This window comes from Aulonocara sp. 'chitande type north' Nkhata Bay, linkage group LG22 (assembly GCF_057382095.1).
Source record: "Aulonocara sp. 'chitande type north' Nkhata Bay isolate Kocher_YH1m ecotype deep benthic linkage group LG22, A_spYH_male_GT1.1, whole genome shotgun sequence".
Classification (NCBI taxonomy): Eukaryota; Metazoa; Chordata; class Actinopteri; order Cichliformes; family Cichlidae; genus Aulonocara; species Aulonocara sp. 'chitande type north' Nkhata Bay.
Window position 1 is genome coordinate 3,838,515 of NC_141364.1, and position 26,696 is coordinate 3,865,210.

The 26,696-nt window shown below is 41.4% G+C and overlaps 1 pseudogene and 1 gene segment (V, D, J or C); one reads left to right on the forward strand and one right to left on the reverse strand.

Moving 5' to 3' along the window:
• Window positions 1-169: 169 nt before the first annotated feature.
• Window positions 170-21,322, reverse strand: LOC147303229 (Ig kappa chain V-III region MOPC 63-like). The segment is given in 4 exon segments: window positions 170-550; window positions 1,606-1,640; window positions 20,777-21,098; window positions 21,206-21,322. Coding segments are annotated over 4 exon segments (735 nt in total).
• LOC147303230 (immunoglobulin kappa variable 2-29-like) lies at window positions 5,597-6,179 on the forward strand (annotated as a pseudogene).
• Window positions 21,323-26,696: the final 5,374 nt, after the last annotated feature.

The window sequence follows — 26,696 nt, forward strand, 5'->3', positions numbered from 1 at the left end:
ACATATATTCATCAAGTGCAGGTTTGTAGATTTGAATAAAATTAAATGTCTGATTCAACCAAAATTCACTTTGCAAAACATCTTTATTACCTAAAACATGAATGTTGTCATTATGAGAAAGAAAATAACAGTTTTAGTCTTCATTTGTTCTTAAAAAAGAAAGATGGAGAGACAGTTACAGAGTTGAGAATGAGAGCATTAAACCAGTATCAGGTTGAGTCAGGTCAGGACTGGGAACACTGGTCTCTCCTCAGTGGCTCTGAGACCAGAGCCTGGCAGCCCTGGGTGGCCTCACAGGTCACAGAGCCCACCTTCATCCAGCGGTCTGCAGGGAGCCTCAGGGTGCTGCTCCAGCTGTAGAGGCCGTCGTTCTGCAGCACCACGGGGCTCCTGCTCTCCTCCCAGCTGATGCTGCCACTGCCATCCACCTTCCAGGACAGACTCCAGTCTGAGGGGAAGCCCTTGTTGGCCAGACATGTGATTGTTGCAGTCCCCTGCTGTAGCTCCTCACTGGAGGGGGGCAACACTGTCAGGACGGGACGGGCATCACCTAGGAGACACCAATCAGCTTAGAGCACAGGGAGCACACAGCTGTCAATCAAACCACAGACAGTGGGACACCTTTACTGTAAGAGCTGATTTTCTCCGTTAAGAAGTTTCTGTCAGGTGTTTTTTCTGCTCCACCAGTCATTCACTCACACATTGTTTCACTTCCCTTTAAGAAACCTCTCATGCATATCAGCACAGAGAGAATCATCACACAGTTTGAGCTGAAATATGTTCAAACTACACTGGAAATAAAAGAAGCAGATGTGGAAACATTTACAAAACAAGTTTAAAATCATCAATATTGTACATGACTGACATTAATATTAACTGGAAACAAATAAATAGAATAAATTAATTAATTCAGCGAAACGAAATGCTCTTCATGTATATCTAAAACAATTTTTAAAATTCACACAAACTCAAAGTAATTTCAAACAATACTTGAAAGTTTTTCTTCTTTATATTATTGTTAGATTTTTTTTTCAGTTTTAATTTGACTGAAATGTAGACATAATATTTTGACAGAGCAGATCTGAATTATCCTCCACGACACAAGAGGATGATAAAAAATTCCAGCATCAAACTTATTGTAAAGCTACGTGCTTTTCTCTTAAAATCAGAAGAGAAATTGTTAAATGCACTTTAATAAAAAGACAGTATTTGATAGTAAACCAGAATAAACTTACGTCCAACTTGCAGTCTGGTTCCTCCACCGAACGTGTACCACAGTGATACAAACTCATTGAGGCGCCGTACAAAAACCTCTGACTGTAGAGAGACACGGCTCTCTGACTGTCAGACTGAACTAAAACTACAAAACCTCAAAATTTAGCCATTAAAACTGTTAATTAAGAAAAATCATCCTGTGGATTATTGTAATGTTTTAAATGATTCAAATGTAAGTTTCATATACATTTATAAAGCACACTGTATTCCACTGTGACTACAGTAAATCTTCACAATTATATTTAACAAATTAAAATTTCACACCCAGACAAGTAAAACAAAATTAGGAGGAAACAGCTAGTAAAAAAAAACAGGTTTAATGCGACTTACGTCCAACATTCAGTCTGGTTCCTCCACCGAACGTGTACCACAGTGAAACAAACTCATTGAGGCGCCGTACAAAAACCTCTGACTGTAGAGAGACACGGCTCTCTGACTCTGAAACAAACAAACTCAACAAAATCATTCACTGTTTGCACAGCAGCCATGACTCAGCTGATGTGACTTCTTCAAATACCATCATACAATGTTAGTTTAAATACAGTTCAATCCATGAGCTTTTGGACGATCACATTTTTTTGTCCTGTCCCGTTCGGCACTGAAGCAATCAGAATTATTGTCTGAAGGCCAAGAAAAATTCTCAACAGATTTATTTTCTCAAGTGAATCAGTGCCATACTGGTCCACTTGATTGATCTTCATTATTTTTTATTTTTTATTTTTTTTAAATGATTAGAATTGGAACAGATATAACCGGGGGATCGTAAAGAGAAAGACAGATAAGAGAAGTTTAAGAAAAGTAGAGGGAAAGAAAAACAGAGGGGAAGAGGGACAGTGAGAAAAGACAATGAAAACCCATGAGATCACCTGCTGGAAGAAAAAGAAGAAAACAAGCAAAAAGAGAACAACACAGTAGGGAGACCACAGCAACAACCTAGATAAGCATAAGTAAGAGTAAATAATAAAGACTGAATGCTACTGAGCAGCACAAAAGACCGACAGCAGACGATATGCTTAGAGGCAGCATCCAAGGAAGACGGTGAGTGTCTGTGCACACCTGTGTGCGTGAGTGCGCTTGTTTCCAAAAGGTTTCTCCATGTAACTATCTAATAGTAATTGTGGGGAGCCATAGCACTGCCCCCCAGGACATGAAGCAAGCATGGAGGACATCCAGGACCCAGACATCTAGATTCCCCCCAGAGCACAAGAGCCCAAGCAGGACCACTGGAGGGACAGCCGCCTCCCTCCTAGAAACAAGCTGGGGAGAGCCCCAGACGGGTGTGTGTGGGGGGGCGGTGAGATGGAGTCTAAGACCCAACCAGACATATAAACATAGACAAAGCTCTTCATAAAACATGCCTCATCCACAGACATTCGTATAAACACTAAATCCTATGCCTGAGTGCTTTCTATCTAGCATTGAGACAAATGTTCAGCATTTTACTCTCACCAGTCAGAGAGTCTAAAATATTTGAAACTGTAGCCTTTTGTGTTTGTCACTGATCAATATCTGAGTAATATTATTCATAATTGGGCACTAACGCACATGGTGTCTTGATGCACGCTCAATCATCCAGGTAAGTAAAACCCACAAGGTTGATTCTGTTCATCTGGACGCAGCGTTTTCAGGGGGAGAAACGTTTCGTCACTCATCCAGGTGACTTCTTCAGTCTCAGCTGACTGCAGGTTTCTCCAACCTTAGAAACAGTACATTTGCATAATGACTGAAACCAGCCCACTGAAGGAACAATGGGCTGGGAGGTCAGTTCCTTGATCATTAATATGCAAATTCTCATGACCATTAATGAACAGACACTGATCAACGGCCATGAGTAACACACATGGTCTGGTGCAAAGATTCAGTATAAGTTCTGATGATGTGCTGCTTATGTTTTTATGCTGTAATCTTTATAGTGTAGTACAGAGCAAGATGAAGAAATGATGACTTTTCTTCGTGCAAATATTTACCAACTGTATTACCAGATTTTAAGTACGTCACAGAATAGCCCGCCCAATCCTCACAACCAAAGCTTGCTCAGCATAAGATGCACAATGTAAAACTTTAAAAAAATGCTTTTAAAAATAATCAACAAAACACAAATTGTTGAGTTTATGAATAACTCAATGGATTAATTAAAAACAGAAAGAGGAAAAAAAGATTAAATTAAAGCAGACAGGAATACCAAATCACTGATTCTTGAACACAGAGTAAACCTTTTATAATGGACAAGGGCATTTCCATGATTTCCATAGAGAGGCACTTTGCATCAGCAGCACCATGCTCCAGTACTCTGGGAGAGTTTATAGTCCTGAGAGTTGAACACTGGATGACTGACAGCTGTCCTTCATCACAACAGAAGCCACAGAAATCCTCCTCATCAAAAACATGACTTTGATCTGCGTCCTCATCTGGACTCTCCTCTGCTGCTGCTTCACAGGTAAAGTCCAGAGAATCAAACTCCTCTCCTCTATCAACATCTGTCCCTCTGAAATGAAGCCCACAAAACCATGAAGCTGCTTTATGTTTTTGTCTCTGTGTCCTCAGAGTCTAAACCTCAGGTCCCAGTGACTCAGCCTGGAGCAGTGAGCTCTGCTGTGGGAGGATCTGTGAGCATCAAGTGTAGGACCAGTCAGAATGTTTATTTTTACAGCAGTTCCAACTCCCACTCTTTAGCCTGGTATCAACAGAAAGATGGAGGAGTTCCGAAACTGCTCATTTACCTTGCTAGCACTCGAGCATCAGGGATTCCAGCTCGTTTTACAGGCAGTGGATCAAACTCTGACTTCACTCTGACCATCAGTGGAGTCCAGGCTGAAGATGCAGCAGTTTATTACTGTAAAGGAGAATTCCCTTCTAGCACTTGGGAGCTCTTCACACAGTGAAAAACAGTTGTACAAAAACCTCCCTCAGTCAGACTGAACAGAAACTGCAGTAACTTCCAGCTGCAGCAGAGACTGACACAGTTCAATGAGCACAAACACAATTTCATGAAGGGACTGAATTTTTCATCACATCACTCAGAAATCTAAAGTTCACTATTAAATGATCATTATGGTGGAAACTTCTTTCTACCCACTCAAAACTCAGGAAATCTCAAACTGTCACGGTTGTTGCTGTGAATCTTTGAGTAGTTAGAAGATGCTTGATCATGAACTTTGACCTCAGCTTCATAATGGATCACAGACACACTGTCTTTAAATAAAAGAAACAAATCTCAACACTCAGTCACCCTGAAGCTCAACGATTTCTAAAGATTATTAAAGTGATTCTTTTTAAGAAAACAAACACTGCTGTCAGTCAGTTCAGTGTCAGCGTGGTTCTCCAGGTGTCCTTTTAATAAATAAATCCAACTTTAAGTGGAAAAATAAATAATTTCAAACCAGAAATCGAATCAGTGTAAAGTCAAATATGTACAGTTTTACATTCAGCTCTTATGAGACCAGAGTTTTTTAGTTTTTTCTCGTCTTCATGTTCAGACAACAAACATTTGAAAGTGAGGCCTTTAGCCTGCATGTTAGTAGCTTTCAGCCAATCAGAGCAGAGTTCAGGATGAATAAAGTCACTTAGTGCATTAGTGTGAACTCATCTGCCTTCTGCAAAGAGGACCTTCTGTTCATTTAGATCAGCCACAGAAGAACTCAGGCACACATTTCATAAACAGCTTCACTATCATTAGCTCACACACTGATGCTAAATCAGTAGCATTTCAAGCCAAGCAGCCATCAACAAGGATTCCTGTCACTCTGTTGACGTCAGAATGAGTCTCGTGTCATGTTTTCTTTAGGCTTCCAAGTTCACACAATTCTACCTTTGAGTTTAAACTGTCTTCAGCAGGCTTGACTCTAGAAAAATAATCCTTATCTTTTCACATAGATTGCGGCCAGAAAAAAAGAAGCGCTGTGAAGTGTGTGGACCCAATATAAATGCACCAGATACATGCAAGAAGTACATTTGCAATATACACACACAGTGAAACTCTGCCCCTCATGTGTGGTGTAGTCTGGCATGAAAATAGCCATGTTCAATCGGACTAATGTGTTGTTCAGACAGATGTTGTGTAAACTAACCAGAGTAGGTTACATTTCTAATGAAGGTCGAACAAATAAATCACTACAGTTTTGGAAAAACTTGCTTTATTTGTACATTTGTTCATTATTTTTCAGTCTCACTGAGGGAAGCTTCATAAGCTCAGGACAGCTGCAGCTGACTGACTCTGTGTGTTTGCATATGTGTCCTGCCTCTCTGCTCACAGCTGTTAAGAGGCCAGTGTTGATCAGTGGCTGTCCAGGCCTTTCAGAGCCACTCACACACCAGCAGCACAATGATGATGTCACTGACTCTACTGCTGGCCACCCTGGGGCTCCTTGTTCAGGGTAAGACTCTCTGTGAAAACTTTGCTTCAGCATGCAGCCAGGTTCACCACAATGATGTTCTGCTATGATGGAGAAACTCTGAAACCAGCAGCACTGACCTTCTTCCATCTGTTCTCCATGTTAGAGAAATGATCCTCTAATGTTTGGATGTTGATCATCTTTCTCTGAGTTCGATTTGTCTCAATAACTCTTCTCCTCTTTTCATGTTTTCAGGTTCATCAGCAGAAATCATCCTGACTCAGACTCCTGGATCTCAGTCTGCTGTTCCAGGACAGACTGTTTCTGTCGTAAAGCCAGTTCAAGTGTTGGCAACTGCCTCAACTGGTACCTTCAAAAGGACGGAGAATCTCCCAAACTCTTAATTTATTCTGCTACCAGCCGTCAGTCTGGAGTTTCTGATCGTTTCAGTGGAAGTGGATATGGGACTGACTTCACTCTGACTATCAGCAGAGTTCAGGCTGAAGATGCAGGAGTTTATTACTGTCAGCAGTGTAGCAGCTTCCCGTTCACACAGTGATACAACGCCATACAAAAACCTCCCTCAGCTGAAGAGGAACTGAGAATAAAGAAAAGCGTATCTGAGACAACAGCTGCTTAGAAAAATTTAATTTTTGACAATTAAGTAATGATAACATTTTCCATATTTTTTCTGTGCTTTCTTTTCCTTTATTACCTTATTATCTTAAACTGAGTGAAAAAAATTACCTCAATTATTTAGTACATTTTTCCCCTTTAACAATAAAACTGCAGAAGTGTAGAGCTGCCACCCAGGCAGAAGAAAAATAGAGCTATATCACGTTATCATGTGAAAACTTTATTGTTTTGACAATATAATTTTCATGTTTGAACAACATAAAAGCATGTTATTACAGTATACATAATTATCACGTATTGTAGAAATGTAAAAGGTTTTTGTTGTAATGTGATAATTCACGATAGTTCGCGCTGACGTCTATCCCAACGTAGGAAGTGTTAGGAACCGCTGTGTTTCTGGAATATTATATTTTTGTTGCTGCAAGTGGTTTCTATGCAGTTTTTGCAAAGCTATATGTGGAAGGAAACCGTGACCCAGGGTAAGCTAATGGCATTACATGTAAGTACAAATCCTCCGGTTTCATATGCAAAAAAAATATTGCGCTAGCTTACATGGTTGCAGTTCTACCGGGATTTAAAAATAGTTATGCAAAACAGAGCGTGCCCGGTTTTAAAGGGATAACAGAGAACATGTGATTAAAAGAGCTCTCCATGCAGGTGAAATAATCCATCCTTAAACTGCAAAAAAGAAAAAAAAAATACTGAGAGACTACAGTGTAAGGAGTGACGAAATCAGGAGCTTGGTACACCCTGAGAAAGAACACTGGTGAAAGCAAAATTATCCTTACCACATCATCTAGTGTGTGTCTTAGTACACCTGTGTGCGTGAGCGCACTGGGATTGAAAAGGTTTCTCCATGTGGCTATCTAATAGTAAGTGTGGGGAGCCATAGCCCTGCCCGCCAGGACATGAAGCAGGCATGGACGAGATCCAGGCACCATACATCCAGAGCACGAGAGCCCAAGAGGGTCACTGGAGGGGACCACCCTCTAAAAAAGAGCTCAGGAGACCTCCAGCAGCTGGAGCAGACCAAGCCTCCGGGCCCAGAGACCCGAGATCTAAGGGCCCCACAACCCCAGGAAATTTTCTGCTATTTAACTTTTCCAGTTACTTTTGAACACCTAAAATGATGTGATTGTGTTAAAAAATGCTTTAGTGCCTCAAATTTTAATGTAATCTTTATGTTCAACCCACTGAATTAACGCTGAATGTTGTCTCTGTCCAAATATTTATGGCCTTAACTGTACATATGTCTGTATGTACCCTATCTAACCTTTAACAGATGGACGTTTGATGAGAGTTTATATAGTCTGTTGTAGCAAAATCACAAACTGAACTGACTGCTGCAGCTGGAAGCTACTGCAAAGACTAATAGAGTTTAGTGAGGACACACACACACACACACACACACACACACACACACACACACACACACACACACACACACACACACACACAAATTTCATTATCATAATTTTAAATATTATGGACCAGGTCCATGAAGCCGATTATAAATGCGATAATTAATAAGAGCAACTTCTCCATGAACGTTATCAAAAATGAGAGTCTGAAAATAAATCATAAAACAAGAACCTCCCCAGCAGTTGGAAGCTTTCATTTTCAGAAACAATAAAATGCTCAAAATGTCCCTCTTCTCAGATTTTAGAGATTTAAGTTAGTTAATTTTCATTTACAACTCTATAAACTTTATGTGCTGTTTAAGGTGATGAAATACAAACCTGAGGATCAAATACTGAATGGTTTGTTTTTACACACAAAACCTACTTTTAAAGATGACCCGGACTAATAACAAAGACATTTTTTGAGCTCTAACTGAAGATAATTTCCTTTTTTCTTTTGCACACATTCATTCTTTATGGTTGTAATTTGTTGAGAAAGTTCAATTAGAGATCCTCAACTAAGCCTCCACCTGCTTCACCTCTGCCACCACCAGCTTCTAGACTCTTCTCTGCTTTGGTGCTTCATCACAGTTTCACTGCCAAATAGTTCATTAATCAAACTTCAGTAAATCTTCTCTTAAACTTGATTTAAATGATCTCTGTTTAAACATACAGATGACACCCTGCTCTTTAATTTTACTTATTAGGTTTTAGATCAGATTAAAATGTAGATCATAAAGCAGCTTTGAGACTAGAAATTATGAAGAGCACACAAATAATCTATGGTTGACATGACCTCAACATCTTATAGAGAAATATTTAATATGTGGATTTAAAAATATATTAAGCTATTTGAACTGCACATTACACCTGACATTTTTTTTGGTCCTTCTAACTAAATTTTACAACATTTTTATTTTTTAAAGTGCATTTATTAAACTCACAGAGTCAAAGAACATGTTTCCTCGTTACATTTTTATTGTTTTAAGTTTGAAATATCAGCTTTACAACAGACACAAAAGGATGAAACTAGAGGAGATTGTTGCTATGATTGTTGTCATTATGAGATGGAAATATGACTGTTTAATGAGTTTATTTTTTAAATCTGCAAACACAAAGAAACAAAGAGACAGAAGAAAATCAACATCAAAGACTCAGTGATTGACATCAGGACTGGGAACACTGGTCTCTCCTCAGTATCTCTGAGACCGGAGTGTGGGAGCCCTGGGTGGCCTCACAGGTCACAGAGCCCACCTTCCCCCACTGGTCTGCAGTGAGCGTCAGGGTGCTGCTCCAGCTGTAGAGGCCGTCATTCTGCAGCACTCCAGGAGTCCTGCTCTCCTCCCCTCTGATGCTGCTGCTGCCACTGCTGTCGCTCGTCTTCCAGGACAGACTCCAGTCTGAGGGGAAGCCCTTGTTGGCCACACACATGAGCGTGGCCTTCCCCTGCTCCAGCTCCTTGTTGGAGGGACCCAGCACCTTCAGGGCGGGGCGGGTATCACCTAGGAAACACCAATCAGCTTAGAGGACAGGAACCACAATTTGAATTTCTCCGTTAAGAAGTTTCTGTCAGGTGTTTTTTCTGCTCCACCAGTCATTCACTCACACATTGTTTCACTTCCCTTTAAGAAACCTCTCATGCATATCAGCACAGAGAGAATCATCACACAGTTTGAGCTGAAATATGTTCAAACTACACTGGAAATAAAAGAAGCAGATGTGGAAACATTTACAGCAGAAGTTTGGCTTTAAAATGATTAGAAGTCTAAATCATGGACGACTGAAGAAATGAGTGGACACAAGCACAGAGCAGCTACTCATTCATACAGATTTGAAATGTTATTGAACAGCTCACATGATTTCAAACTAAATCTGAATCTAAATCAGCATACAGGATCAACAGATGTTCACATTTTAAAGCATCTTTTATACTTTTTTAAATTTTGTGATCATTTTGGCTGTGTTATAACTTGTGACATGGATTTTTGCAGGAAATCTTCTTTTTGCCTCTCCGTGAATTGCTACCTTATCGTGGTGGAGGGGTTTGTGTGTCCCTGGGATCCCAGTGGCTATGTTGTCTGGGGGCTTTTGCCCCCTGGTAGGGTCTCCCATGGCAAATTGGTCCTGGGTGAGGGACCAGACAAAGAGCGATTCAGAAGACCCTTATGAAGAGAACATTGAGGGAACAGTTTACCCTGCCCGGGATAGGGTTACCGGGGCCCCGCCCTGGAGCCAGGCCCGGGGAGGGTGCCCGAGGGCGAGCGTCTGGTGGCCGGGCCTTAGTCCATGGGGCCCGGCCGGGCACAGCCTGAAGAGGAGACATGGGCCCATCCTCCCGCAGGCCCACCACCCGCAGGAGGCGCCATAGGGGTCGGGTTCAAGGTTCAAGGTTCAAGGTTCTTTATTTGTCACATGCATAGTTATACAAGTATAACACACAGTGAAATGTAGCCTGACACGCTCCTCAACATGTGCAAAAATTGGGGGGGGGGGGTGTAGAGGAGGAACATTATATATATATATATATATATAGTATATACACTGGGTGAATGTGCAGTAGTAGCAGCAAGCAGGTGAATTCTGTACATTAATATGAATAGACATCTGACTATTTTACAGGATAGACAATATAAACATATTTAAATTTAAAGGAATTTGAAATGTACATTGTGCCTTGGTTTAGAGTGTCTGGAAGAGAGTCCTGTCTCAGTCAATTATAGATGATGTGAGAGGGCGGGTGTGTGTGTGTTTAGGGCACGGATGGCTTGGGGATAGAAGCTCCTCTTGAGTCTCTCTGTCCTTGCCCGGATGATGCGGAACCTTCTACCAGATTGCAGAAATTGCAGATTGCAGGGTGCATTGTGTGCCGGGTGGCGGCCAGGAGCGGAGGCCCTGGCGGACTGACTCCCGGCTGCCAAGACTGGCAATAAGGACATGGAATGTCACCTCTCTGGTGGGGAAGGAGCCTGAGTTAGTGCGTGAGGTTGAGAGGTACTGGCTAGATATAGTCAGGCTCACCTCTACGCATGGCTTGGGCTCTGGAACCAGTCTCCTGGAGAGGGGCTGGACTCTGTCTCAGTCTGGAGTTGCCCCTGGTGAGAGGCGGCGGGCTGGGGTCAAGGTCAAGGTCAAGGTCAAATTTATTTATATAGCACATTTCAAACAGCCGATGCTGCACAAAGTGCTTAACAATATAAAAATGGTATTAAAAAGCAACAATGTAATACAATAATAACAGTAAAAAACAATAAAAGGACAGTAAAAGAATTAAAACAATAACTAAACTAATTCAAATAAGACCAAAATGCTTGGGTCATAGTGTGTTAAAAGCCAGGGCATAGAAATGTGTCTTTAGTAAAGATTTAAATTGCTCAAGTGTTTGTGCAGATCTAATATTTAAGGGGAGACTATTCCAAAGTCTGGGACCTGCCACAGAGAAGGATCTATCACCACGGGATTTGAGGTTAGTCCGTGGGATGGACAGCATTAGTTTTGAGCTAGACCTCGTGGCTTTTCCTGGAGCACAAACAGAGAGGAGCTCAGACAGGTAAGGAGGGGCTCGGGCATTAAGTGACTTAAAAACAAAAAGTAGAAGTTTAAATTGGATCCTGTAGGACACAGGAAGCCAGTGTAAAGAAGCTAAAACTGGGGTTATATGCTCTCTCCATTTGGTACCAGTTAGCAGGCGAGCAGCAGCATTTTGAACCATCTGAAGACGATGGATGGTGGCCTGATCTAGACCATAATACAATGAATTACAGTAGTCCAATCTGCAAGTAAGAAAAAGGTGAATAACACGCTCAAAGGCTTTACCTTGGCTAGCTGTCTTAACGGAAAAAAACAGGACTGAACTACTGCACTCACCTGCTTATTCAATTTAAAAGAACCATCAATGTAGACACCGAGGTTTTTTACATGTGTTTTACAATACGAGGAAAGGGCGCCCAGAGTGCTGTCGATATGATTAAAGTTGCCAAAAATGACAACCTCAGTTTTATTTTCATTTAGCTTTAAAAAAATGTAATGACAACCACTGTTTGTCATCGTCAAAACACCATTAAAAACACCACAGCACTTTACAGGAAGGGCCAGAGTCGTCTCTATTTTTTGAGGCGACTGAGGTCCTTCAACATCTGCCAGAAAATGCTGAGGATTTTCTATGAGTCTGTTGTGGCCAGTGCGATCCTCTATGCTGTTGCATGCTGGGGGAGCAGGCTGAGGGTCGCAGATGCCAACAGACTCAATAAACTGATCCGTAAGGCCAGCAATGTTGTGGGGATGGAGCTGGACTCCCTCAAGGTGGTGTCGGAGAGGCGGATGCTGTCCAAGATAAAGACAATGTTGGATAACACCTCCCACCTACTCCATGACATGTTGGTCAGTCACAGGAGCACGTTCAGTGAGAGACTGAGATTACCCATGATGCACCACTGAACGACACAGGAAATCTTTCCTGCCTGTGGCCATCTCCCTGTACAACTGTCAATGGAAAAGTGTATTTAGTAGTCAGTATAATCTTTTAGTGATATAAGTTTGCTTATGGTAGGATGCTGTTTGTAGTTATTTGTATTAGGAAATGTTTAACCATGTATACTTAGAGGCATATAATTAATTGTGTAGTGACAGGATGTGTGCACCCCAGGAATGCACCCCCACGTCCTGGGAGCATGAGAGCTCGTACCTTGTCTTATTGTTTTATGGTAGGATTAACGTAGCTATGTCTGTTTTAGTTTAAGTGCTTCTTTACATATAGATGAACTGCTGGACTTCCTCACTGTGTTATCCAGGGTGAGGGGGGGTCACCCTTCTCCTGACCAAGGATGTACCTTTTGTGCTTTATGACCCTTTGATCAGAGACAGACACACACACACACACACACACACACACACACACACACACACACACACATTGGAACTATAAAATAAAGACCGGGGCAGTCTCTGAGCGCGAGTCCCTGAGCCCTCACTCTCGTGCGAGAGCTCAGAGCTGCCCTTGCTAAGCAACAAGTAAAACTGTCTGTGTTTCTCGTCTCTGAGTCTTTACTGAAGAAGTGTTTTAGAATATTTTCCTTAACAACAACGCATCCACTTAACACACTGTTTACTGCTACAACTACACATGTTTCTTTTCCAGCTATTTATTTATGAGTGACTTATGTATGTATGTATATATATGTATATATTGTACTATTCTTAGTTAGTGTATTGTCTGTCTTGTCTTAATGTTGGTTATAATGGAGCACTGTAACAAAAAATAATTTCCCCCAGGGATCAATAAAGTATTCTGATTCTGATTCTGATTCTGATCAAGGCAGCGTAATAAGAGCTGCGGATGGTCTGACCCTGCTTTTAAAGGTAGATAAATCTGCAAATCATCAGCAAAACAATGAAATGAAATGCTGTACCGCGAGAAGATGGAGCCCAATGGCAACAAATAGAGTGCGAACAGGGCAGGACCCAAAATAGAGCCTTGAGGTACACCGTATTTAAGAGGGGCTATTTTGGAGTTGTGGGGGCCCATATTGACATAAAAAAAACTTTCTGACAAATAGGAACGAAACCACTGTAGGGCAGATCCTTTTAGGCCAGCGTGAAATTCTAGCCGTGATAACAGGATGTCATGGTCGACCGTGTCAAAAGCTGCTGACAAGTCCAACAATAAAAGGGCAGCAGGGCTGCCAGAGTCCAGAGTTAAAAGAATATCATTAGAAATCCTTAAAAGTGCCGTCTCAGTGCTATGTAGTGATTTAAAACCAGATTGAAATTTTTCAGAGATCATATTAAAATCAAGGTGTGCCTGCAACTGTAGGTAGACCACTTTCTCCAAGACTTTAGATAGGAAAGGAAGCTTTGAGATAGGCCTGTAGTTGGACAGAACAGTTCGGTCCAGGTTTTGTTTTTTAAGAAGAGGCTGAACTACAGCTTGTTTAAAGCATGATGGGACGCAGCCTGCAGCAAGGGACGGATTAATTAATCTCAGGATAAAAGGCCCAACAGTATTAAAAGTGCTTTTAAGCAAGCTCGGGGGAGACAATCAGAGGGGCAGTGTGATGATCTTAGGTTACTAACTACTGCGGTCAAGTCCTTAAGGGAGACGGGATCAAACTGCTCTAAGACAGCTGAGCACACAGGAGAAGGACTCTGATCTGAGGCAGCAGACAACGAGACAAGGGCCCTGATCGATAGGATCTTGTCATTAAAAAATGCTAAAAAATCATCGCACATACTTGGTGAAGAAGTGACTCCAGAATTATCACATAAACTAAGAAAGCGATTAAGAACATTAAAAAGTACCTGAGGCCTGTGACTGTTTACTGACACTAAGTTTGAGACAAACTGTGTCTTTGCAGTTTTTACAGCTTCTTGGTAAGCAGAAAGACGAGTCTTTAAAATCTGTAGGGAAACATACAATCTGTCCTTTTTCCATCTCCTTTCAGCGTGTCTGTAGTCACGTCTGAGGGAGCGCGTATGTTCATTCAACCACGGCTCTGATAAATGCTTAGCGCGCACAGTCCTGAGCGGAGCAATAGAGTCCAAGATATCAGTGCAGGTAGAATGAAGAATGTCCGAAAGGTCCTCAACACTTTTACAGTTGGAGTTCATTATTCCAGAGTCCATAAAGGCAGCAGAAAAAGCGTCGCTGTTAGTACATTAAGCGATCGCTTTTTGTGCGCTGGGACGTACGGCTTATCCATCGAGCAGCGCAGTGTTAGAGTGAACAACACAGGAAGATGATCGGAGATGCGCAACTCGGATATTTCCGTGATGCACACATCCAACCCGTGGGAGAGCACCAAGTCCAGTGTGTGACCTTTTTCATGCGTGGGACCAGTAACCCACTGGGTCAAGTTAAAAGAGTCAATAATATTTAAAAAGTCCTTGACCAAAAGTTTAGAGTCACAGCAGACATGGATGTTAAAATCACCAAGGATTAAAAAACTGTCAAATTTAAGAACGATTCCAGCCATAAAACCTTAAAACTCTTTGATAAAATCCTTGTTAAACTTGGGAGGGCGATATATGAGGGCACACAGCAAAGGCGCAGCAGAATTCAGGTGTAACTCATACAGCTGGAGTTCAAAACTAGAGCAACTTTAATACATTTTCAGTGACCCTTCACTCTAAGAGGACAACTGGTTCCAAGTGAATGCAGCAAACTGACTCACAACAAAAGAGTCAGATGATTTCCATAGAGGCACTTTGCATCAGCAGCACCATGCTCCAGTGCTCTGGGAGAGTTTATAGTCCTGAGAGTTGAACACTGGATGACTGACAGCTGTCCTTCATCACAACAGAAGCCACAGAAATCCTCCTCATCAAAAACATGACTTTGATCTGCGTCCTCATCTGGACTCTCCTCTGCTGCTGCTTCACAGGTAAAGTCCAGAGAATCAAACTCCTCTCCTCTATCAACATCTGTCCCTCTGAAATGAAGCCCACAAAACCATGAAGCTGCTTTATGTTTTTGTCTCTGTGTCCTCAGAGTCCAGAGGACAATATACAGTGACTCAGCCTGGAGCAGTGAGCTCTGCTGTGGGAGGATCTGTGAGCATCAAGTGTACGACCAGTCAGAATGTTTATAACAACAACCGTTTATCCTGGTACCAACAGAAAGATGGAGGAGTTCCTAAACTGCTCATTTATGTTGCTAGCACTCGAGTATCAGGGATTCCAGCTCGTTTTACAGGCAGTGGATCAAACTCTGACTTCACTCTGACCATCAGTGGAGTCCAGGCTGAAGATGCAGCAGTTTATTACTGTATGTGTTGGCACTATCCTAACAGTCTGTGGGTGAGCACACAGTGAAAAACAGTCGTACAAAAACCTCCCTCAGTCAGACTGAACAGAAACTGAAGTGACTGCTGCAGCTGGAAGATACTGCAGAGACTGATACAGTTCACTGAGGACACACACACACACACACACACACACACACACACACACACACACACACACACACACACACACTGTATGTCTCTTAAGCAAATACCATCATTTTTTGCACAGCAAGGAAAAGTTGGAGAAAGTCTCGAGAAACAATCATTGCAAAAATTATTTCTCTGAAATGAAGCTCCCAAAACCATGATGTGTACGATTATGATAAAGAAAGCTGAGCAGTGTATTGAAAAAAGCTTGGCTATGACCTTTGAGCTCAGCTTGAAAATAGATCTGTGAAGGCTCTCAGTCATCCAGGTGCTCGTACTCTAAGGAGCCACCAAACCTACAAAATGTCTTTGGGGCAAGACATTGTTCCCTCTCACCTACTCGAGGATGACAGTGTGGAAATAAGTGTGCAGTCAGTTATTAATACTAGTCTTCTATCTGGGTGTTGTTGGGTCTGTGTTTCCACAAGCCCCGCTGGTTTAGAGACTTATTCATCATGAAGAAAACGAGACAGTCAGCGATCGATCGATTTACTTGCAATGGAGGCCTCGTCGGTGTCTACCACAAAATGTCCCCAACGATGGCCTCCGCTTGCTATTGGGAAAACAGTTCACACAATACAATAGTACCTCCCCTCGTAAACCCCCCTTGGTTACAAAGACAAGGCACTGTATGTGTGTGTGTGTGTGTATGTGTGTATCAAGATATGGCCCTGTGAACGTCTCCTTAAAAGCTGGTGCCAGGAGTCCAGCGGTCCACCTAAACAAAAGGCTCTTATACTTAAGCAGATACAGAATAGGTGTCCTCCCATACTATATAAAGAAGGTACGACCTCACTCATGACCTTAGGATGTGTGTGCATGCCAGAACACTCTGGAAGAGTCTTTGCAGACTACCAAGGATCAGACCTCTATCATTATACAATTGATACCTCTAAGCATATATGATTATATGATAGAGCCCCTTTTTATGGCCTCTATCAACCCTCATCGCCTCACTTCAGGCATTCTTCCTGTGGGGGGAATACTTATGACTCCTCTATTGTCCTTTTTATCTCTGCAGAAAACCTTTCTCAGAAAGGGTATTGGATCCAGTTGTTTTACTGCTGTTATGATCCCACCTGTTGAATCACTTTAGCAGTCTTGTAGAAGTGGTCATGATGCAAATGACAACAACAATGACACAAAGGAAGACCCTCTTCAGATTGTCAAAGTATGCTTAGCACAGTGACACAGCATTAGGTGATGTTCATAGGAAATTGCCGTCGGTCATTCCCCATCACCACCCTAGCTTCTGGTTTCTGTGCTGCTCACAGAATCATGATGTCATCATTGAACTCCCTCTGTGCTGTCGATTGGAGCTTGGCACGCTCCCCTCACCCTCAGATGCCCGTCTGTAGTATTTTTTCTCTCTTACTTTCTTTGATAAATGTACCTGTATATTGTTTATATGATCTAAATATATTAACAATGAACAATTTCTTTTTGTTCTCGGATCAAATAAAACAATTCCATCTCAAATACCTTTTTTCCACATAATGAAAGTATTTGTGTAGAAATTAAAACTCTTTGCAAGTAAATTATTGTTTTATCATATATCCTGCGTAATTTAAAATACGAAAATATTAAAACCATACTAAATATAGAAGAATGTATTAAAACTATCACAGTAAAGCTCCTGTTAAGTAAAGGTGGTATGAATAATTTGTTTTACAGAGACGAGTAAAACTTTGAGTTTCAAGTCCTTTCACTCTAATTACCACTGGAGCAAAGCTAAGTTAGAAAAAATTAAATGTAATGCAGGGCTGTAGAGTGCAACCAATTTGGTCGCAAGTGCGATTAAAAATAATCTCAGGTCGCAGCGGTACGACCAACTATTCGAGTAAAATAAATAAATAAAAAAAACACTCTGCAACTCTGAAACTCTCCCTGTGGTCAACAACCGACACACATTATGCTCCTATCGTGGTCTAAACCAATCAGAGATAATCAGGGGTGGGACCTCTCTGATTGGTCGTAGTTCAGATATTCATGTAGTCCGTCTGTACGTTTGAAAGTACAGGCAGATAGAGAGAGGTGAGTAGCTTGAATAAAGCAACACTGATTCATTAAATCCTAAATCGAGTTTTAAACATAAATATATTTTCCCAGAAACGCCGGAATCTCAGGTTAAAGATCACAAAAGTATTTTATCAACCACCAAACAGTAAATGAGAGCAGGTAAACGGATTCCACACAAAGACACACAGCGTAAACACACAGCGGGACCCGACGCATCAGAATCAGCTTTCTCTGCTTTCTCACACGACGGCACGTAGACGGACACGCCATCGGGCTGAAAGCCGACAGCTCACTGATTCTGATGCGTCGGGTCCGCGCTGTTTACGTCGTTTTTGCGCTGATTCTGAGCTGCAGGTTTTGTCTCTCTCCAAGCAAAATTGACTGAACCAGCAGCAAAAGAAGCAACAAACTATGCTTCACATCTGATAAACATCGTCATGAATTCCCTCTTACTTTACTGTTTTGTTTCCACCAAGATAAAAATCACACTTCATGCACAGCTCTCTCTCTCTCTGTACTTCAAGAACAGTTTCCCGTCTCAAATCTCCGTTTTCTGCGTTATTCCTTCGCTTATTACCCACCAGTCTACCGTTGTTTACAGCTCTGTCAGCCTATGTGTTTTTTTCTTTTTTTCTTTTACTTCAATGACCTCGGACAAGAAAGCCTATTTTCTGCTGTTCAATACTGAAGAAATGTAAACTTTTTAAAAATTATGCAAAATTGCAGAATATTTTTAAGATTATCTGCTATAAAAAGCCAGGCCAGGAATATCTCCTTCATGTTTTCTGTTTTTTATTCTCAGTTACTTTTACACATGGACATTGTTAGGATTGATATTTTTTATATTGTCATTTGTGCTAAAATATATAGATATATAACCATTGCCTTTATGTGTCCTAATATGGCTATCATTATGAAGAAAAAGCCAGACAGTCAAAGGGGCTTTCTTTTGTTTACATTTACATCATGTACACTTATATAAGTTGGTTGGACTTTTGAGCCATGGGTGGACATGACTCAAAAAGGGGGGAGAAGATCATAAACAACTTGATCCAATTTCCTTTAAAAAACTTTTTCTGCAGTGACAACAGGAAAGGAGAGGAGTTGTAAATGCAGATGATTCACCAGGTGACTCGATCACCCCACAGGGTGTCTACAGTGAGAAGATTTGGGGGTTTGAAAGGGGTCATAAAGAGGAGTGTTGACCAGGCTACAGCTTTGAAGATAGCTGGAAGCCACATGGACAAACCAAAAACCAACGGATGTGTTTGAATGCCTATGTCTGCATACATTTGGATTGTAGTGCATATTCTTTTGAGAACGTTGATTCTTGTTTTTGACTGTTGACATTCATTTGTTTCCTTGCAGGATGTAGTTTACTGTGTGTGAGATGAATGAGAAGTAGGATAATTGCTAAGCACGTTTCGTACATGTATGAACTGTGAACTTTTGCAGCAGTAGGAAGTGAATGATGTGAGGAGCTGTGTGTGAATGAAGCCTATACTGAACTGTCAAACACAAGGGTGCATAAGTGGAAATTTATGTACAAAGTTGACAAAAAGGGGGGACTGTTGGAGTCAAATTGTTAAATGTTGTCATTGTGTTACTTAAATGTGTAAGACTTAGTTCAAGCAGCATGGTCAAAGACATTCCTTTGTCTCTGACCACCTCTCCAGCCTGTTTGTTGGTGGGGGAGGCTGTAGTGTTTCATTATAGGGACATCCTATGTGAGGGTTCTGTTTTCTTGGTTAGTAAGCTTCCTGCTTTTATGACCCTTTTGATAAGCAGGAGGTCACACAAACGCACCACCAAACAAACATACACACTCACATACACACAAACACAGTGCTTGTGTTCTCAGAATAAAAAGCTGCAAGGAAGGCTGTTTACTTGATGCTGGCTAGCAGACAGGTGAGGAGCGTTTAGCTCCAAGAGCCTGGTTCCAACCAGCCTCCCTTGCTAGCAAGTAAAATTGCTGTTCATCTTGCTTCCTTGTCGTTAACGGGAATACGTTTCTAAACCAGCGGGGCCTGTGGAAGCGCAGCGCAGCGATCGCGGCGAAGCTGCTCCTCCGGCACGGCGGCGGGATTCCTCCAGATTGCTCGCTAACACTGTGGAGCATCAGCAGTGAGTCACGGATGTTAAAAAGCGTCTGTCGCTCATACACCAACAGGGAGTGGGTTTTCCAAGCTAGCAGGGACACCACTAAGAACACAACATACAAACATTGCAGAACCGAGAGAAAGATGGCGTGCCATAACACCCGGTGCCATCTCTGCATTCTTATGGCCAAAGAGTGCCAAAGCACTTTAAGCACAAGAACAAGATTGTTAGTTAATCATTTACAAATCAATATTGTCTGTATGGACAGCAATTTCCCCCCAAAAAAGGGCACATGTAAAACCGCGGTGTTAAGCGATGCGGTTGAAAAAGTGGCGCACCAGTGCAACCAAGGCAAAAAGTTATTCTAGAGCCCTGTAATGTTAAAGATAATTAGAACATGAAGCCACTGCTTAGCTTAACTGAAAACAATTCTGGGATTTGTTTTTTGAACTTTAGCATCACAGTTGAACAAATGAAAGACCAGGAGAATAACAAAGTGAAAGATGAAACATCGACCAAATCATTTTAACAATGTTCAAGTTTGAAAATATACAGCTTAATAAAAACAGGATGACTTTATTTGCACAACAATGTGAGTTGATAAGAAGGTTCGTTTTTGGTATAGAGGAGTTTATTTGTTTTGGATGTGAGCAATGCCAAAACAAGAAAACAGGTCCTTATGTTCCCCAATCTTCCCAAACAGAAAAGTAAAAGTAAACCAAAGACGAGTTTCTAAGCAATGCTCTTAACCAGGAAACAAGTGTTTCAACAAAAATGGCCTTTCACTCCTTAACTGCTGCAAGGTTTACATTTTACTGTTTGACTATTTACACTGCACAAGTTTACTCTCACAAATTAAACCCTTTTTGGGTAAAAAAAAAAAAAGATGGAGGACCTGTACTACTGTGTGTGTGTGTGTGTGTGTGTGTGTGTGTGTGTGTGTGTGTGTGTGTGTGTGTGTGTGTGTGTGTGTGTGTCCTCAGTGAACTGTATCAGTCTCTGCAGTATCTTCCAGCTGCAGCAGTCACTTCAGTTTCTGTTCAGTCTGACTGAGGGAGGTTTTTGTACGACTGTTTTTCACTGTGTGAACACACGCTGACTGTTAGGATAGTGAAGACTCTGACAGTAATAAACTGCTGCATCTTCAGCCTGGACTCCACTGATGGTCAGAGTGAAGTCAGAGTTTGATCCACTGCCTGTAAAACGAACTGGAATCCCTGATTGTCGAGTGCTAGTGTAGTAAATAAGACGTTTGAGAGTTCCTCCATCTTTCTGTTGGTACCAGGCTAAACAGTGAGAGCTGCCAGAAACATCAACATTCTGACTGGTCGTACACTTGATGCTCACAGTTCCTCCCACAGCAGAGCTCACTGCTCCAGGCTGAGTCACTGTGATCTGTCCTCTGGACTCTGAGGACACAGAGACAAAAACATAAAACAGCTTCATGGTTTTGTGGGCTTCATTTCAGAGGGACAGATGTTGATAGAGGAGAGGAGTTTGATTCTCTGGACTTTACCTGTGAAGCAGCAGCAGAGGAGAGTCCAGATGAGGACGCAGATCAAAGTCATGTTTTTGATGAGGAGGATTTCTGTGGCTTCTGTTGTGATGAAGGACAGCTGTCAGTCATCCAGTGTTCAACTCTCAGGACTATAAACTCTCCCAGAGCACTGGAGCATGGTGCTGCTGATGCAAAGTGCCGCTCTATGGAAATCATCTGACTGACTCCAGCACGACTCGTTTAAAAAGAGTTTTTCACAGCATATTTGGAATGTGACTCAACTGAACACTGTAGATTCATAGACAGGTAACAGATAAAGAAAAACTCGACCCCTACAATGAAGTGATGTGAAAGCTGTGTAAATTTGAGCAGATCAGAATCAGAATCAGAATCAGAATCAGAAAGGGGTTTATTTCCAAATGTTGAGCAGGTTTACAACATCAGGAAATTGCTGCGGTGCTTCAGTGCAAACATACTGTCATAAATTGCGCTTAAATAGACATGAAAAAAATAAAAGTAAGAATAAGAATTAAAAGTGCTACGTAGAAAGATATATACATGAGTGCAGGTGGTGATCAGTGCAAACATGGAATGATGCAGTGAACACAGCGTAGGGTCATGTGTTAGTGGTGGGAACAGTCATACGGTTATTGTTCATGTGTCCGACAGCAGAGGGGAAGAAACTGTTCTTATGGCGAGAGGTTCTGGTGCGAATGGACCGGAGCCTCCTGCCTGAGGGGAGCAGGTCAAACAGATTGTGTCCAGGGTGAGAAGGGTCAGCTGAGATCCGAGATGCACGCCCCAGTATCCTGGAGGTGTACAGGTCCTGCAGAGATGGGAGTCTGCAGCCAATCACCTTCTCAGCAGAGCGCACAACACGCTGCAGTCTCTGTTTGTCCCTGATAGTGGCTCCAGCGTACCACACGGTGATGGAGGAGGTGAGGATGGACTCGATGATTGCAGTGTAGAACTGCATCATCGTCCGTGTTGGCAGGTTGAATTTCTTCAGCTGCCTCAGGAAGTACATCCTCTGCTGGGCTTTCTTGATGACGGAGGTGATGGTGGTACCCAGGAAGCGGAATGAGTCCACAGAGGTGATGGGGGTGTCAGTCAGGATGATGGGGGGAGTGGGGCTGTGTGCTTCCTGAAGTCCACAATAATCTCCACTGTCTTCTGGGCATTCAGCACCAGGTTGTTGTGGCTGCACCAGGACACCAGACGTTCAACCTCCCTCCTGTAGGCAGACTCATGTGTTAGAGCTCACGTTTATCCTCCAGTATCATCACCATCATTGACACCGAATGTGGGGACATAATCAAAATCGTAATTATAAAACTTTTAAATAAAAAAACTGGAGAATCTGTACCAAAGAGCACTGAAGCTTTTATATTCGGTGTTAACTCAACAATGTAAACAAACACTTTTTCAGTTTTCGCTCCTTTGTTGTGACATATCTCACTTTGTCACTGCAGAATAATGTCATGGAAATATAATCAACAAAGTCTGCAGACACGATGAGCCAACACCTTTTTAATTCCCAAGCAGTTGAGGGAGAGACGACATTCAGTGGGGCACTGATGCGTGTCTCTAAAGATGAATAGCAGCCCTCTTTAAATACAGTCAAACAGAAAGCATTTCCACAGCTGTTGTCACACCCTTGACCCCTCCAAGAGAGGGAGAGAGTTTACAACCTTGTCTCCTCTTCCAGTGTCACATAGAGACTGCTCCTTGCCTCTTCCCCACATCCTCAAAGACCTGATTAACAAAAGACTTCACCACCTGTTGAATTCTCCCCCTCTGGGTGTCACCAACTTTCTCACGATGCCTGACTTTGTGCAATAGAGTTAAAGCTGAATCTTCCCCACATGTGAACCTTGAAGTGACCCAAAAGTGATATTACTAAAACATGTGACAAATTCATAAAATAAAAGATATTTCCAGCACATTCCCACTCTTTGGATTACTCTGCTAATCACATCAATTCAGATTACAATTACTTTGTTGAAATAAATGGATTACACGTCTTCTCCTGTTTCATATGTTAGGCTGTGCACTCTCTATGGTAATTCCACGCTGATTGAAACCCAAAGAAAACATTAAGAGGCTCTAATGTCTGTGTCTCAATCTTGCGGCCCACGTCATCTCTACTTGCTGCCAGCATTATGACGTGAAGAAATATTAAAAAATATTTAAAAATTATTATTCAAAAAATAATTTAATATGAAGGCAACAGGCAGAGTGTTACAGGCATCGCCCTAAAGAATGCAGCCTCATGGGCAGTGTAGTCCGTGCTGCAGGGAGAATGGACTGCTGTACCTGTTATGTGTCTGTGAGTGCGAAGAGGGAGAAAAAGTACGAGCTGTCATCGAGCAGAAACGGGAGCTGGAAGCATGTAAATATAATAATAACCACAGCATCCAAACAGAGAGCCTGACGAGCCCAGCTGTAAGTAAGCTATTAAGACTCGACTGGACACTGTGTTCGTGTTTTCCTCCGAAACAATAAGTTCTGCTGGAGCAGCCCTTCAACGCCTCTCTCTGTCTCTTACAAACTTGACCCAGACAACAAAGTAAAGCTAGTTTTCAGCTACGAGCCGACACGAACCCGACGGATTAGCCAGAGGTCCCTTTACTACGGTTCGGAGCCGCGGACCTGTTTTATATATGCGTTTGCAGATCACTGCAAAAAGTGCAGCCTTACCTAATGTCCACCTACTGTTACTCATTTATATTAAGATATAAAAATCGAGTTGTTATTGGTACGGCGAGTAGCCTTCAGTAACAGTAATAAATCACATTCACGTAGTTGTAAAAAGCATGATCATATATTAAGTAATCCAAAGTATTCAGAATACGTTACAAAATACATTTTGGGGCATGTAATCTGTAATCTGTAGTGGAATACATTTTAAAAGTAACCTTCCCAACACTGCAGACACTACATCACCAAACAGAAAGTGACCTGTTCAGGGCATGAAACCGAAGTCTTTCCAGCCTCACAGGTTGTCCTGTTATAAAAATATCAAATTAAAACAGAGATGAATGATTCTGCGCTGTGGTCATGTTTAACTTTTGCATCCTGTGGTCAGCATCATGCATCAATGTGAATCACTGCAAGTTTTTTTGTACTGAGTTTTACAAAACTCTAAAATAGGTTTTGCAAATTGTACCTTTCCTCTGATTTTTTAATGTCTTTCATTTTTGACGCCGTGTTCAAATGTGCAGGTTCTTTTTTGGGGAAAACTTTTCTATTCTGTCCTGTTGCTTACATGTAAGCGGTTCTTTGATTTGCTGACAGGTAGGTTTCTAAAACCTCTTTCAGGGTGAAGATTCTCTGAAACTCTGTTCATGTGTTTGAGTAGACAAGTACAACATTTCTTTTCTTCTTCTTTTTTAAGTGAACAAGAGGAAATCAGATTTTGTCTTACAAGGATGGATGTCTGTGCCTTTATCTTCAGACATTGTTTGCATGTTTTGTTGGCATTTGGCAACACTTGGGGTTATATCACAAAGTACTGCTCTGGTTTGATCATGAAACATTTTCTTGCCTCTCTCAGTCAATGAACATGTTTTTGTAAAAGATTGCAGAAAATACCCAAATTTAAAAATCCCACACATCCATCAATGTCTGGATGTGTCCTAAAACACAAGAAAGAAAACATTTTCATAAACTGACTGATTAATTGATAAACAGCATCGACTATTTGATCCAACTACTTGTTGTATTCAGTCAGATGATTTCCATAGAGAGGCACTTTGCATCAGCAGCACCATGCTCCAGTGCTCTGGGAGAGTTTATAGTCCTGAGAGTTGAACACTGGATGACTGACAGCTGTCCTTCATCACAACAGAAGCCACAGAAATCCTCCTCATCAAAAACATGACTTTGATCTGCGTCCTCATCTGGACTCTCCTCTGCTGCTGCTTCACAGGTAAAGTCCAGAGAATCAAACTCCTCTCCTCTATCAACATCTGTCCCTCTGAAATGAAGCCCACAAAACCATGAAGCTGCTTTATGTTTTTGTCTCTGTGTCCTCAGAGTCCAGAGGACAGATCACAGTGACTCAGCCTGGAGCAGTGAGCTCTGCTGTGGGAGGAACTGTGAACATCAAGTGTAGGACCAGTCAGGATGTTTATAACAACAACTATTTACACTGGTACCAACAGAAAGATGGAGGAGTTCCTAAACCGCTCATTTACTATGCTAGCACTCGACAATCAGGGATTCCAGCTCGTTTTACAGGCAGTGGATCAAACTCTGACTTCACTCTGACCATCAGTGGAGTCCAGGCTGAAGATGCAGCAGTTTATTACTGTCAGAGTTTTCACTATCCTAACAGCCAGCATGTGTTCACACAGTGAAAAACAGTCGTACAAAAACCTCCCTCAGTCAGACTGAACAGAAACTGAAGTGACTGCTGCAGCTGGAAGATACTGCAGAGACTGATACAGTTCACTGAGGACACACACACACACACACACACACACACACACACACACACACACACACACACACAGAGTGATAGAGTGAAAATGTTATTGTTGCTAAACAAAAAAGAATTTGGAAATTTGTATCTCATTCAATCAAATTTTGACCTTTGACTTCTGCTTCATAGCAGCTCAAATACATGTGAACCAATTCCTGAATATTGCTCATTATGAAAACATTTCTTAAGGAAAGAGAAAAAAACACAATAAATCACCAAAATCAGTGAGTCACAATTGTCTGCATAACTTATATAAATACTTCCAATAGATTTTTTTCTTTTTTGCTGTTCAATACTAGTCTGATAACTTTGTCTTTGACATTATGTTACAAATACCTATCTATATTACACCTGGCAAAATAGCACAATTAATATACAATGTGAAAACTACCACAGTACATACCAAAGTTCACTATCAGTCCATTTGCTGCACTCTTCATGTAATAATGCAAATATTTATTGTGATGCTTTCAGCAAGAAGGGAGAAACAAGTTAAACGTGACAGACAGTTTATGTTATGATTACAGTTGATTTGACATATATTAGGATTACAGTTGATTTTACAGTTGATGATTACAGATGATTACAGTTTATAATATTTACACATCACCTTGTTTTCATTTCAGTTTGACAGAAATATTAATATAAAATTTAAAATTTATGCAAACCTGGTTTAGTAAGTTTCCACTGGGAATATTCATATTACTATATGAATACAACATCTTTGAGATGTTAACATTCACCCTTATGCATATTTAATTTTTACAATCAGTGTAAACGTAATTTCAAATTCCAGTCTGTTTCCTGCACCAGTTATGTTGGTTACAGTGCTCCAGTACAAACAGTAACAAAAGCAGACAACACAAAAAGTAAGAAATAGGACAATATATAGAATCTATACATATATATAAGTCACCTACTATATATTTAAGTCATGATCACTGTTTACTCACTATTGTTTTGAACAAATAGTTCCATTATTTAACTGTAACACTGCAGCATATATTAAGAGGTACTTATTAA